This window comes from Aotus nancymaae, unplaced genomic scaffold (assembly GCF_030222135.1).
Source record: "Aotus nancymaae isolate 86718 unplaced genomic scaffold, 86718_ANA_hifiasm-v0.15.2.pri h1tg000008l, whole genome shotgun sequence".
In the NCBI taxonomy this organism is placed as follows: Eukaryota; Metazoa; Chordata; class Mammalia; order Primates; family Aotidae; genus Aotus; species Aotus nancymaae.
The window spans coordinates 61298322-61313354 of record NW_026988419.1 but is presented as its reverse complement, the minus strand read 5'-3'; the positions used below and the strand labels follow the sequence as shown (position 1 = coordinate 61313354).

Sequence of the window (15033 nt, the reverse complement as noted above, 5' to 3'; positions counted from 1 at the left end):
TTAAAAGCTCAAGCAAGTCCTGGGCCTCAGTGTCCTCGTCTGTAAAATAAGGGGAGGTTAGTCCTCTTCTTATCAAACAGTTGTTGAGTTTTACTTTCATACTATCTGCAAGTAAAAAGGGAACAAGTGTACAGGGTTGATAGTCAACCTGCTTTTGAGGACAGGAAAGTAAGGATATTAAAGTATCAATTACACACAGACAGAGGCAAATTCTTAACTGACTAAAGTTAGGTCATCTATTGTATTGCCAAGGAGAGATATCCCAATAGTAAAAATTTTAAAAACCAGATTAGACAGCAAAAGTTATGTACGGTGTAGCCTTTTGATGATACCTTAGAAGTACAGAGATGCTCAAAAGTTTTGTGGAAGATGGGAATAATGTACTATACTTTCTATAATTCTATATGATTAACTTCTTTTTTGCAAAACAAGAATCTGCTACTTTTTGAAAATTAAAAAACAAACAAAAAACCCTTCCTAGTTTTGATGGTGATTTCCAGCAGTGATGAAAGCACTGGTTAAAGGAAGGCTCAAACACCACTGATGGGAACCATCGCACCCTTTCTGGGGGTCATCTTGGTGAAGCCGAATCAAAAGTCTGATGCGCATATGGCAATTTCACATCCAGGAGCTTATCATAAGGAAATAATCAAGGATATAAACAAAAGTAAGAATGTTTTCCACAGCTTTTTGTATCACAGGGGCAATAAAAAAATTGTGAAGCAACGTAACCATCCAGCGAGAGGCCAGCAGTTGATTAAGTAAGCTATGAACGAGTCAGCAGACGCCTCATAGACAGCTGTCAACTTCATTTTGGCAAAGTACTCAATGACATAGGAAAAATCCACTATATATCCTAAAGAGACAAAATTACAAAATTATGCACAATTATGGTCTTAATTTTGTTAAATATACACAGTACAATCACAAAATATAAAACAATAGAAATCAAGATCTTGGAGTTTAATAATGTGTGGTGAATTATAGGGGATTTCCTTCTGTATGCTCTTTGTACTGTCACATTTTATATGTGTTTTGTTTTTTCATCATCAAAATTAAGGTTTTAAAAATATATGAAGTAAAAATTCTAACTTGGATCTATGTTTTCCTCAAAGACTTTAAAAGATTTTACAAAACAGGTTTTTATTATATTTTTTACTACCTTCAAAAAAAAAAAAAGAAAGAAATAGCATCACAATTCATATAAACCTTTAAGTATATAGCTATGACGAATTATTATAGAACATGCTTAACGCTAAAATCATAGATAACAGACCTGAAAATAGTTACTGAATCTGAGAGGGACCCAACAGCAACATCAGGGTAGGAATTTCTATCAAGGTCCATGTTTCCAGCAATTGAATATCCAAAATACGGTGAGGTACCCTCGAGAACCTGAAATACACAGGGCATCTGAATGGACATTACACTATCAACATGAACTTCTTAACTATGCTTTGAAAAAGACACACAAGTTTCTTTTGAACTGAAATTTGAGAGTTCACTTATAAGTAAATTATATTAAATTATATACAAGTCATAAATATTTATATGATCTAATACTTTATACATTTCATTTCATAAAAGTCATCTGATTTACATAGTATCTCAAAGCATAAAATAGCCCATTTCTGATGAGCTTGTTTACTATATTAAGTCAATCAGGCCATTTCAAACCAAATCTCCCTACCTTCTCCCTACGAGTCTTATTTTTCTCAAAAGAAATGTTTAATTCCCCATGTAATTACAGTAATCTGTTTTGTTTGCCCAATTTTGTCTCTATTTAGTATGCTACTAAAGGGAATATATCACATTTCCTCTCTTTATGCCATCAGGATAGAACAACATTCCTTTGCTTTGGATTATTTTGATTCCTATCTGAGAAATTTTACAATCAGAACAAGCAAGTCATTGCATTTATATATTTATTCTGAAGGTACCTTCTATTAAAACATTTAAAAAAAAACCAAAATCCATATTATTATGGACTTGTAAGTCACTTAAATATTCTATTATAAGGCAAAAAGCTGAGACTCTAGCTGTACAAATCCAGGTTATTTGGTTACCTGTGTTGGTTTGGTATTTATTCCATTTGCAGATCCATGATAGATAAAAACCTTTCCCATGTCATCATAGGGAGCTCCAACTGCAATATCTGTTGACAACATCATTTTTTAACAAACATTTTAGAAACACTCCAGTACAATGTTTTAAAGTAAGATGACATAAGCACTATTATTTAAACAACCAAATTACCTATCTATATATCATAGCCATTTCACAATCTATTATCTACCTGGGTAGCCATCTTGATTAATATCTCCAATATTTTTTACTGCAATGCCAAACATAGAATCTTTGGTTCCATTAAGACGAATTGGTTTCACATTATTCCATCTGCCTTGCTGGTTCATGTAGACATACACTGCACCTCCAACTTCTCCATCTCTATCAAAATACTGTGGGGCTCCAATAACTATATCTTGCCACCTAAAAACATAACGAGAGGAAAGAGCTGTGAACCATCAGCTAAAACACCAGCAACACAAGTCTAGGTACTAAGGCTACAAAGAGACAGAAAGGCCCTCAACACCAGAATTTATGACTCAATTGTAACATTTTTAAAAAGCCAAGGTAGCCTGTAATAAATGCCCCAAGAAAAATACTAAGGGTAAGAACTCAAAGCCAGTTCCTCAAGTCAGAACCACAGTGCAGCAGGACTCCCAGTTAAGACCTCACGATTCTACCCTACCCCAACCAGCACCAACAGCCCCAGATCTGTTTTTGACTTTACCACCAATTCCTATTTTCAACAGGAGCTGATGCTCCATCAGCCCCATAAGAAACCACAGAACAGAATCATGCAGGTGTTGTTTTCTGAGTTGACTTTTTTCAAATTTTAATGCTTCATGGAGCCTTGATCCCAAGAAACAAGTAAAAACTGAAAATCAAAAATACAATCCTATACCCTTGGGAGGATGTAAGTATGTCTGCTGCCATCATACAAATGATAAAGATGGGTTGGTAAAAATGTGGCAGCAAAAATACTCTTGCCATCAACTAACCTGAAAGGATGGCTCTTCTCATGGCCTACAGAAGCTAGTCAAAGCAGCAATCATTTGCAGCATAAAATAAACTGAGGCATTCTCACCCATCCTTGTTGAGGTCCACCACCGCCACATCATAGCCAAAGGAAGAGGCCAGACCTTCTCCATCGAATATGTGCTCAGGAAGGAGATGTGCAGACTTCATGTCTCTCTTTAGCAAAACCACAGCTCCACTGTGATTGGCTCTTGGAGCACCAGATACAAAAGTGATCTCATCTTTAGAAACAATACCTTTCCCTGAGTCCAAAGAAAAGCCTAGAAAAACAAAATATATACAGCCGCTCACATCAATCCATGTATTTTCGGCCTGTGACACTGGTAACTCGATCATTATCTCCTCCTCTCGCTTCCACTCCCCTTTACTCCTGACCTTCCCACCGGCTATCACCTCCATAATATGAGTGACAGAGTTCAGATCTGACACAAGGACAAAGTCCTGGGGCTAGCTAATTTACTGCTTTCTATGGATATTAAGACTTAATGAAAAGCACCTATGTATAACTTGAATTTTGAAATATTCATACATCTTAAGAAGCAATTTGCACCCTATTTTAATATTGGAACTGTGGCAAAAGGAGATCAAACTAGTGCTGAATTATCTAGGAATAATTTAGTTATGTTACATCACACACACAGAGAATATAACCTGACTTGTAGCATAACTGAGTGCATGTCATAGGGTTCTGCTGTAATTTAATGACCAGTATTTTTACAGGAATAAAATAAAATTGAAGAAAAAGCAATAAGCTTGGTAAGAAGCATCAATCTCCTTGGTAATCAGAGAAAAACAAATGCTAACATCATGAATACACCATAGATAGCATTTCATTGTTTTGGACCCACTTAGTTCAGACACAAACATGCAGACAAAACAATGACGGATGATACATGGTATTTGAGAACCTAGTATATACAACAGAGGTGAGGAAGTTGTCATTGGTAGCAGTTACATACTTGTTCAGAGGGCAGAAAACATTAGGACACCCCATTATAAAGCATCAGGTAGGATGTCAGATTACAAATAACTGAGATCTGGTGAAAAGCAAATATAAACACCCACATCAAAACCATTCAAATTAAGTACATCTTTCTATAGAAAGATGAGGCAGATGCAGAATAATATAAGCTCACCCCTTTTATTGGGTTTTACTTATGAAAAGCTTCGCCACTACCGTTGCAGTTCTCAAATTGTGAAGTGAATTGAAAAACATAAGCCACCAGATTAGAGACGGCAATATGGAATCCAGCTCTTACAACCATGTGGCCACACAGCCCCAACCATGGCATGCTTTTTGTGTGTGCTTCAATTGAAACAAAATAGGACATAAAAAGATTTATGCTCTGTATGGATCAAAAATAAATTTTAATGACCACAACCAAGACAATTTATTTGTCATCGCAGAGGTCACAAACCTAGGTAGCTATTCATCATCACGTCAGGGAATGTGTCAGGCTGCTCCCGGGGAGGCCGTGTTTTATAAACAAACTGATCAGGATCTGTATAGGAAACGCTGGTCAAAAACAGCAGGCCTGTACACATGCATGAGACGGAAGAAATTGAAGAAAAAGTCATTATGTTTGGTAAGAGGCAGGACAGCCACTGCTGTTCTCGCTGGATGAGGAGGCCACCAATGCATCCGGCAAGCTGCTCTCGTTGCCAGCTTCCAAAACCTCAAGTAGATCGTTTTATTCCCCCAGACCCCTGATCTTTTGAAATGACAGATTCACACACAGCACAGACAAGCCAAATGTAACAATTCAAATTTGATTTCTTTCTCATTCACTTTTGAGGAAATCCATTCTAAAAGTGGCAAATGTGTTTGAGAAAAAATGCTTCATATTTTCCTATGTTCTGACAGCAAGTATGTTTATAAAATCCACAGCCATCTGTTTTATAGACCAAAGTATTGGTTTCTTGGCCAGTACAATTAAAATTAAGTACTTTTCATCATAAGTAATCCCTAAATAAAATATTCTGAGATAGGGTCCTGCTCTGTTGCCCAGGCTGGAGGGCAGTGGTGCAGTCACAGCTCACTGCAGCCTCAACCTCCCAGGCTCAAGTGATTCTCCTACCTCAGTCTTCTGAGTAGCTGGGACTGCACACACATGCCACCACCTCTAATTTTTTTTAGTTTTAGAAGAGATGAGGTTTTGCTACATTGCCCAGACTGGTCTTGAACTTCTAAGCTCAAGCAATCCTCCTGCCTCTGCCTCCCAAAGTGTTGGAATTACAGGTCTGAGTTCACCATGCCCAGCCTTCTAAATAATACATTTGAAGAGAGAAGTGGTCTGTTAAAATAGATTCAAATAAAATGGTTCATTGATAATATTTATTTTGAAAAGGATTTTACCTTAAAAATCCAAGTTTGGGCTGGGCGCAGTAGCTTGCGCCTATAATCCCAGCACTTTGGGAGGCTGAGGTGGGTGGATCACCTAAAGTCAGGAATTCAAGACCAGTCTGACCAATATGGTGAAACCTTGTCTCTACTAAAAACACAAAAATTAGCAACGTATGGTGACATACGCCAATAGTCCCAGCTATTCCGAAGGCTGAGGCAGGAGAATCGCTTGAACCCAGGAGATGGAGGTTGCAGTGAGCCGAGATTGTGCCACCACACTCCAGCCTGGACACCAAGAGTGAAACTCCATCTCAGAAAAAAAAGATTAACAGTATTGTTCACATATATTTATACAATTTGAACAACTTTTTTTTTTCTTGGAGACAGAGTCTCCCGCTGTCGCTCAGGCTTGAGTGCAATGGCGTGATCTTGGTTCACCACAACCTCCATCTCCCAGGTTCAAACAGCAAGGTGCCTTAGCCTCCTGAGTAGCTGGGACTACAGATGTGCGCCACCATGCCTGGCTAGTCTTTTTGCATTTTTAATAGAGAAGGGGTTTTGCTGCGTTGGTCAGGCTGGTCTTGAACTCCTGGTTTCAAGTAATCAGCCCGCCTCAGCCTCCCAAAATGTTGGGATTACAGGCGTGAGCCACCGGGCCCAGCCTAAACAACTTCTTAGTGTGTATTTACTGGCACATTGCTTGAAATTATTCACATATCTATATGTGTTTTTTCCTTTTTTACCTTGCATTGTTCCAGTAATATCCTAACATCTGGGTACTTTTCTCTAGTTTTTTTTTTTTTAAACAGGTTACTCTTTAGGTTTAGAAGTTTTTTACATTTTTTCCAAGAAATGCACAGTAATTACTCTTTATGTCAACTCATACCAAGAATTAAAGCTTTTAAAAGCCTTTGTATAATTACCATAATGTGCATGAATAACTTAGGACACCCATTAGTCATGCAAACAAGCCTTAGGAGTTAAGGAATTGGCCCTTAGACACAGTCTGGGTGTCCTGAAAGCTGCTTTAGCAGTCCTGCTCAGCCTCCGCCGGGAAGCTCTCATGCCATCTGCATGCCCCTGTGACATGGGGGTCCCCATTCAGAAGCAGGGCCAATCCCTGGAGAACCAAAATCACAGAGGGAGGACCTGGAGGTCTTGACCTGCCACTTAAGAATAACTTTATTAAATGCAGCTCTTAATACTATCTCTGGAAAGAGGCACTGAACAAAGAGAGCTCAGCTTACTGTGAACACCTATGCACATTTTCATGGCTGCATGAATGGCCTGTTTCAGGTTACAGAGGCCGCCATTAGCTCAAGAGATAGATTTCCAAGCAGGAGGGGAGAATGGACGATTTTAGGTGATAATAGGTTTCTTCCCCCATTTAGGGAGCCCCGGTCAGAAGGAAAGGATCCCAGATATCAGTCAGGTAAGGCCTCTAGATCACCAAGCTTATCAAGTTCCAGCAAAAGTGGCCACAGGTCCCGGCCCCACCTGTCCCCTTCTCAACCTAGAAGTCCAGGGGCTGTAGGCCCCATGAGGAAGTTTCACATAAGGTATCTGAGAAGGTGGGCAAAGGCAGCCATCTGTGCCTGCTCCTACCTAAGTAACTGTTAGCAGGAACAGGAACGAGACTTTCATCATGCTCAGTCTCTCCACCAACTTCATAGGGCCCATCTTCAAAGATGTTCATGTCAAAAAAAGTGTTATTCTTTTGCTCTACACGAACAATCCCTAAAGGAATGAAATGGTAAAAACAACAAAAAAATGAAGATGAAACAAAACAAAATAAATGGCTCCTAATAAACATCCCCCATACTATCACTAATTTACAGGAAGAAAAATTTGGAGGAAAAAAAAGGAAGGACAGAGATGACTTTTATGGTTGTTACATGTTTGTGTAAATTTTTATGGGAAAGATAGTCAAGTCATTAAAAAATGCCCCATGCATTTTCATGAACTATCTTTATAAAGCCATGAAACTAGATGAAAAATGGAAGGTTTGCTTAGTTAACAAAATCTACAGAGAACTAATTTTTAAATGACATGAACTTGATATGTATGATATTTTGCATTCGTTGTAATCCCACCTCAATTTGTCTTCTTTTCTGTAGTGTAAAAGTGAGACACACTGATCTTTTCTTTAGATCACTTTGACCAAGATTTCATCTTTTTAAAAATCTTGGCCGGGTACAGTGGCTCACACCTGTAATCCCACCATTTTGGGAGGCCAAAGCGGGTGGATCACCTGAGGTCAAGAGTTCCAGACAGCCTGGCCAACATGGTGAAACCTCATCTGTAGTAAAAATACAAAAAAATTAGCTGGGTGTAGTGGCAAGCACCTGTAATCCCAGCTACTTGGGAGGCTGAGACAGGAGAATCGCTTGAACTCAGGAGTCAGAGGTTGCAATAAGCCAAGATCATGCCATTGCACTCCAGCCTGGGCAACAAGAGAAACTCCATCTCAAACAAAAAAATTCTTACAATTAATAATTTAAAAAATAAGGTTTCACATGGTAAGCCTAAATCACTATATGACTTTAAATGGAAACATTTTAGATCAGGGTTTACAAAGCAGGTAAGCCATTATTTTCCATTAATTAAAATATACATAATTGGTGGATGTTTTTGTTGTTTTGTTTTACTATACGTGGCATCTATTCGTGCTAAAATAAAACTATTCTAAATTCAACATGTTATTTCAATTAGGTCAAAATAACCTGGGAAATACTGTACATGAAGCTTCTGTTGGGGTGGAGGTGGAGGGCAAAGGGAAATTACCCTTGAAGATTGCACACAGAGAAAAGTGTTCAAGAATCATTTCTAACCAGAATTAAAACAGATTTTTGAATGGAAAAGGGAACATTTTCGTAAGTTTTCCCTGATGAGTGAAAGTGTTATATGACTTATATTAATAAATTTCTCAAAAATGGCTTATTTCCAAATCAAATGCAGTTCTCTTCATCATGGATGAGAGTTGGGTTAATCAACTTTTATGATACAGCATCTTCTATACATGCTCAGTTTCTTCAGAGAAGTTAAATTGTTTAGCAGGAACTGACCAGGTTCACACAGTCAAAACATGTGGGCCATTTTCCTCTTTACGTCTCCATGTCTCCATTTACTCACATCACAATAATTAAACAACTTTTCCTCACATATCTGAAATTATACCTCAAAATTCCCAAATTTGTCTGTAATCTGCCCTAACTTTACTGAATTATTAGCAAATCATGGCCTTTGAGAATAACATATACAGAGAGAAATGTCCATATTAATACACTGTTATTAATGTCCATGTTGATATGCTGTTATTTGTATATAACATTACTTAATCCTCCTAAGTTTTCAGATCACTAACTTAAAATTAACACTTTTAGCTTCAGGAGCCAGACAAATATAAAACAGTAAAAACTACTAATGTTAATTATAATATTCCTACTGAAAAAAGTTAACTACCAGTATTAAAGAAAAGTATTGGTAGAGGGAAAAAGAATGTCAAAGCTAAAATATATATTCCACTATTATTGGCTTTTAAAAATCACATCATTTCGAGATTTTTAACATCCAACCCAACTTTTATAATATACAAATGTCTTCTAACACATTTTAGCTCAAAATGTACTAAATTATGGTAATAAATCGTATTACAGAAATTATGTAGACATTCTGATCTCTATTTCTATAAATACAAAGGTCATACCTTTCCAGTTATAAGTACCCGGGGCTCCAAATACAATGTAATGAAAGTCTTTAGTAAAAGTAGCGGCTACACCTTGCTGGCAAGAGCCAAATTTCTCATGGCCTCTCAATCGCCCATCACAAAAGCTCCAATCTCCCCCATCCATATCATCTTCAATCCTGAGATTCTGGCTCAGGACATAACACCGCCCAAAGATGTCTCGGGATTCCTGCTTCGTATTAACATGCTGCCTCTTTTCATATCGGTGAGCACATGTCTGTAAACAGATGGAAGAAAGTAGCCCGTTCTTGTCTATAAGCCTTGTTTTTAAAAAATTTACATATGGATAAAATTGTCACTATAGACATTAATTCTAAAGAGGATAATTAAACACGTCCTCATCTTGGGACTGGATCCCAAACCAGCAAATAGTCCCCAAAGTGGCACTAAGGAGCCCATTATCAAGACACACAGAAACTAGAGTGTGTCTTATTCTCACTCAGAGTAATGCTCCAATCCAAATATTGAATGACTATCTGTATCCATAGGCAATTTATTTGTAAATTCACCTGTCATATAAACAAAGAGAAACACCTTATTCCATTTTCTTAATTCTAATTGGCTTTTAGTGGCTGTATAAACCTTCACATCAGTGTGAAAGTGGGTAATTATGTTCTAGAGGAGAAATCATAGGGATCAAACATACACAGCTTTTAAAACAAAGACATTTCCTTTTCCCCACACTACTTCCTTGTAATCAGTCCTAACTTACACCCTGAGCTCTGAGATTATTTCCCAAGATACGCTTATTTTTAAAAGGCAGAATTACAAGAAGAGATAGAAATAATCTCTGTAATTTCTACAGGGTATGAATGGCTACCCTTCATGCAAACACAGGCTAAAAATATAATACCAAATCAATTTTCCATAAATGTCATTCCTTAAATATCAAAACTCAATGTTCACTTTTTTTTTCCTCAAAATCCTATGTAAATGTCATTACAGCAAGCAGATTTTGAAGGAGACAAAAAGATCATCATATTCCAACCAAGAATGCATTGCCAAGACCATCTAGCCCAATCCACCAAACAAATCCTCTTTTTGTTGCTATCCCTTCTATTTGAAAACACTCAGAATAAATAACAAGAGTTTAAAACTACCTGGTTATTACTTTCCAAGACCATGCCCATATTTTTAATAACTTATCTATAAAGCTATGAAGTTTCAAGGACAGAAATGATGTCTAGTTTTGTTTTGTTTTTTTAATACCATCTAGAATTTTAGGAATATTCAGTAAAGGTTCTTTAATAAGTTATTTAAATCTGAAAGTTCTATAGAAAAGCAGGTCGTATGATTGTTTCAGAGTATGTCGGGAATCACAGGAGAAATAGGCTTTGATTTCTTCGTCTTCTTTTTTGTTTTTTTGAGATGGAGTTTTGCTCTTGTTGTCCAGGCTAGAGTGCAATGGTGTGATCTCAGCTCACTGCAACCTCCGCCTCCTGGGGTTGAAGCGATTCTTCTGTGTCAGCCTCCTGAGTAGCTGGGATTACAGGCGCATGCCACCATACCCGGCTAATTTTTGTATCTTTAGTAGAGATAGGGTTTCATCATATTGGTAGGACTGGTCTCGAACTCCTGACTTCAGGTGATCTGCCCGCCTCAGTTTCTCAAAGTGCTGGGATTACAGGCGTGAGCCACGGCGCCTAGCCTGGTTTCTTCTTGATATCCATTCCTGCTTTAAAGCAGTAAGTTCGCTCCCTGCTTTGTCCCCTCCTATAAGCCTGGTGCGGGCACGTAACTAGCAGTCCGATAGTGTAGGATAAACATGCGTCTCTATACTTACCACAACCTTGCCCCCTGGACCTTGGCTCTGGACAGTGACCCCCATCCACTGATCTTCCTTGCTTTCCGACGTGGGGTCAGCTGTAGAAAGGAGCACAGTTAGCCTTCCAAGTGACTGCACATACTAGAAACCATCGCTGAACAAAAATACAAGCAACTGTTTCCAAATGGCCTTGACTCCGAGTCTAGCTACCTAGTAAATTCAGTTACTCAATCCAGAAAAATTACTTGTCATCTCAAGGAAACAGAGAAGTGGTTTTTTGGTAAGAATCTGTCATAAAATTTGAAACATAAAATGCTTAGCTCTATGTAGTTGCCTATTTTGTCCAACAATACTCTTTGCCCTCTCTCGATACTCAGGGTCCTGAATGCAGAAGGTATGTCAAACTCTAAGACTAAGGGAGCCCTCCAAAATACATCCCTTAAGGCAGCAATGTAAAATCCGGTATTCAAAAGGCCAACTACCATCCAAACTAACCAAAAAAAATAGGTACTTCTCTATATACTCCCCAATTTTTTTTACATAACAGCATTAAATGTTCTTTTCTTTTCTGGAGATGTGAGATAAAGACTCAGATTTCCTTTAGGATCTTGTAGCTGACAATGTATCAATGCCAAACAGGAGAGTTACTGTTAGAGAGAGGGAGACCACAGACATCACCGTGTGCTCATATCAGTATCGATTTCAACCCACTGTGTGACCTGTATCCAAATTTTTGCATTCCTCAATGAGTAGCAATACAGACACAAGTTTTAATCTTGAATCATTATAAAAATATGAAACTAAACAACTTTAGACACAAGGAAAAATGCCAAAATGTTAAAGAATAAGTCTAGATAATGAGATTGCCAGTGGATTTTGTTTTTTATTCTTCATAGGTCTGTGTATTTTAATAGTTTCTTAAAATTAATATACTATTTTCTAATTTTAAAAATGTTATTTCTTTTCTCTTTTTTTGAGGTGGTATCTTGCTCTGTCACCCAGGCTGGGGTACAGTGACATGATTTTGGCTCACTGCAGCCTCTGCCTCCCAGGTTCAAGCAATTCTCCTGCCTCGGCCTCCTGAGTAGCTGGGACTACAGGCGTGCACCACCACGCCCAGCTAATTTTTGTATTTTTAGTAGAGACGGGGTATCACCATGTTGACCAGGCTGGTCTTGAACTCCTGACCTCAAATGATCCACCCAACTCAGCCTCCCAAAGTGCTGGGATTACAGGTGCAAGCCACTGTGCCTGGCCAACAAATGTTATTTCTAAAAGATGAAGAAGCAAGAAAAGAATGTAAACGTGAATCTGCAGATCTGCTTAGACCAAGCATATCAAATGAGGTTTGGTTAGAGCTTCTCAGTACACTAACTGCTCTGCTCATCCTACAGAAAGCCAGGTACATCAGATGTCAACATGCCTACGTCCTGGTATTTTCCACCTACCCAGAGTCCTTAAAAAAACAAATCTCTATCTGAGATGGTCGGGAAAACTTTATCCATATTAGCCAGCTCTCATTCCAAAGGGGTCTGATAGTTAAAACTGTCTTTCTCCCAAATATTTTAACAGCACATGAGAACTTTTGGCTGCTGAATACAAGATACACATTCATTCTCTTAATTGCTAGGAAATCAGTTTTTCCACAACCTCCTGCAGAACCTCAACACATCACTAGGTGGCAACATCCCTACACCATATCGGTTTAGAAACCAGCGTTAGGAGGAGCCGCAAAACACGCTGCATCCCAGTGTGATTTAGAAAGTAAAGTAAGTAAATATTTTCAGGGCAAAAAACAAAACAGTCAAGACTGATGCAATTAAAAGAGGTCCTCTCTACAAGAATGCATGTTTGTCCCCACTCTCCTTCCTCATGGAAACAGTACAGGCAAGCTGCCTGAGTGAACATGGAGTAAGGGAAAGGAACGAACCGTCGTTGTCGAATTCGATGCGCGTGCACGGCCCCCGGGTGGTAATGTCACAGCTGTACAGGCCACCCGTTCTGTTGGCTCTCTGCTGCGGAAGCGCTTCTGCCCGCGGGGCCCCCACGAGCAACCTGTTGACGAAACAAACAATTTGGAGATTTGAATTTAATATACATTTAACATTTAAATCAGTCAGAACCAGGATATGTGGGATTATTCTTTGTCTAGGAGTCCACTAATAAATACTTCGACAGCTTAGGCGGTGAGTGAGAACAAAGGTAGAGTCCTATGTCTGGTTCACGTAAAACGCACAAACACAACTGCACAGGGGAAGCAAAAGAGGGGATAGTGAAACGAGGAAAATATGCCTGTCTCTCACAGTATCAGCATTTCTGGCCTAGTGTGATCTGGTGTCTAAAAGACACCCTCTTCATAGAACACAACCTGTAAACCCCTACGATGCCAGGGATATCACAGGAAACTCAAGAGAAGAAACCAAAGACTTGCAACAGTGGAAGGAGAAAATGGCCACACTAGACGTAATCAGCAGCAACATGTCAGTTCCTAACACTGTGCCTTCCCAAGGTGGTTTTCAAGGGTATTTCTCCCTAGCTCTTAGAATTTCAGTTTATATACTGATTTAGAACCTAACCTTAAGTAAGATACAACTCAACTGAATTATTCTCTTACAGCTTTGGCCTCTTTCCAGTTCTTTTTTTCCTCCAGTTTTATTAGGGTAGAATGAACAAATAAAAAGCAGATACATGCGGGTCGTGGTGGCTCATGGCGGTAATCCTAGCACTTCGGGAGGCTGGGGCGGGTGGATCATGAGGTCAGGGGATCAAGACCATCCTGGCTAACATGGTGAAACCCTGTCTCTACTAAAAATACAAAAAATTAGCAGGGCGTGGTGGCAAGCACCTGTAATCCCAGCTACTAGAGAGGCTGAGGCAGGAGAATCACTTGAACCCGGGAGGCAGAGGTTGCCGTGAAGTGAGATTGCGCCACTGCACTCCAGCCAGGGCGACAGAGCAAGACTCTATCTCAAAAAAAAAAAAAAAAGCAGATATATTTGAGGTGTATTTCTTGATGTTTGTTTTTCCAAGTCAGTTCTTCCTTCCTTGCACTTTTGTCACATTAGAAGAGTTCGTCCTCTCTCATCCAGTCAGTCTCCCACAAAGGATTCAGGGATACCTGGTGTAGCTCCACTTATATACGAGGCACTGTAATGTTCCTTCTTCTCCCCAACCCAGTGTTCTTATCTCATATAAGGAGGCCCCTAATCCAAAGCCACGGTCCTCGAAATCTCAGCATCTCACAGTTGGACAGGCTCTTTAGAGGTCCAACAACCTTGTTGCTAGGTCCCTTTTGCTAACACCTTTACTCACCATCAAGTTTCCAATCTTTGGGGTCTGGCTGACTCATGGAACAACTAGGACAAGAAACAGACAAAAAACACACACCTGACTGGACAGAGAGAAACCAGCAGCTCGGAGTTTTGGAAACAAGGCTGGAGCTGAGGAAAAGGACTAGGAACACAAACCTACACAAACAACGAACTCTTACAACAGAAAACAAAGTCACTCCCGGCCATCAAGAAACCCACAAATCTCCGAGGCAAAAGCAAAACAAATGAAAATACAAACCAAATAGTCTCTATTACCTTCATGCCTATTGGGTCCCAATAAAGGAATCAGTCCAATAAAGGATTCAACAGATTTTTTAAACCAATACCATGGAGCAGGTGCAGCAGGAGGCAAGTGCACCTCAAAAGCAGGGAAGGGGGCCAGACGATGCCCAGATAGAGAAGGAGGGGCGGCTCACGGAGGAACACATGGCCCCAGCACTGTCCTTCCTCCCAGCTCCCTGGACAGTCACAGCCTCCACCTCCAAACCCCCCTACATTTGAAGAAACAAAACAGCACATACCAAGGTACAGAACTGACACACAGACTTAAATTAGGAACCGGAGCAGTGTCCTTGGTGCCTGAGCCTTCTCAACAGAGGACAGAGGCAAGGCTGGGAGCCACAGGGGTCCCCACGGGTCTGCCCTACACCTATTCCAGTGATATCCCTGGATCCCAGGAATGCCAATAAACAAGTACCTGGAAGGTGACCTGGCCTAGACTGTGAGGTGAACACGTTCTATTATT

At 39.5% G+C, this 15033-nt stretch overlaps 1 protein-coding gene across 2 annotated transcripts in view; it reads right to left on the bottom strand.

The window, feature by feature from the left end:
• ITGA6 (integrin subunit alpha 6) overlaps nucleotides 1-15033 on the bottom strand; it is a 79096-nt gene that overhangs the window by 26758 nt on the left and 37305 nt on the right. For both annotated transcript variants that reach the window (XM_012462373.3, XM_012462374.3), the window contains exons 2-9: nucleotides 12887-13011; nucleotides 10975-11054; nucleotides 9153-9408; nucleotides 7052-7183; nucleotides 3152-3362; nucleotides 2297-2490; nucleotides 2067-2155; nucleotides 1277-1395 (exon numbers count right to left, since the gene is read on the bottom strand). In XM_012462373.3, the coding sequence (XP_012317796.2) occupies nucleotides 1277-1395; nucleotides 2067-2155; nucleotides 2297-2490; nucleotides 3152-3362; nucleotides 7052-7183; nucleotides 9153-9408; nucleotides 10975-11054; nucleotides 12887-13011 (1206 nt within the window). The remainder of the gene's footprint in view (nucleotides 1-1276; nucleotides 1396-2066; nucleotides 2156-2296; nucleotides 2491-3151; nucleotides 3363-7051; nucleotides 7184-9152; nucleotides 9409-10974; nucleotides 11055-12886; nucleotides 13012-15033) is intronic.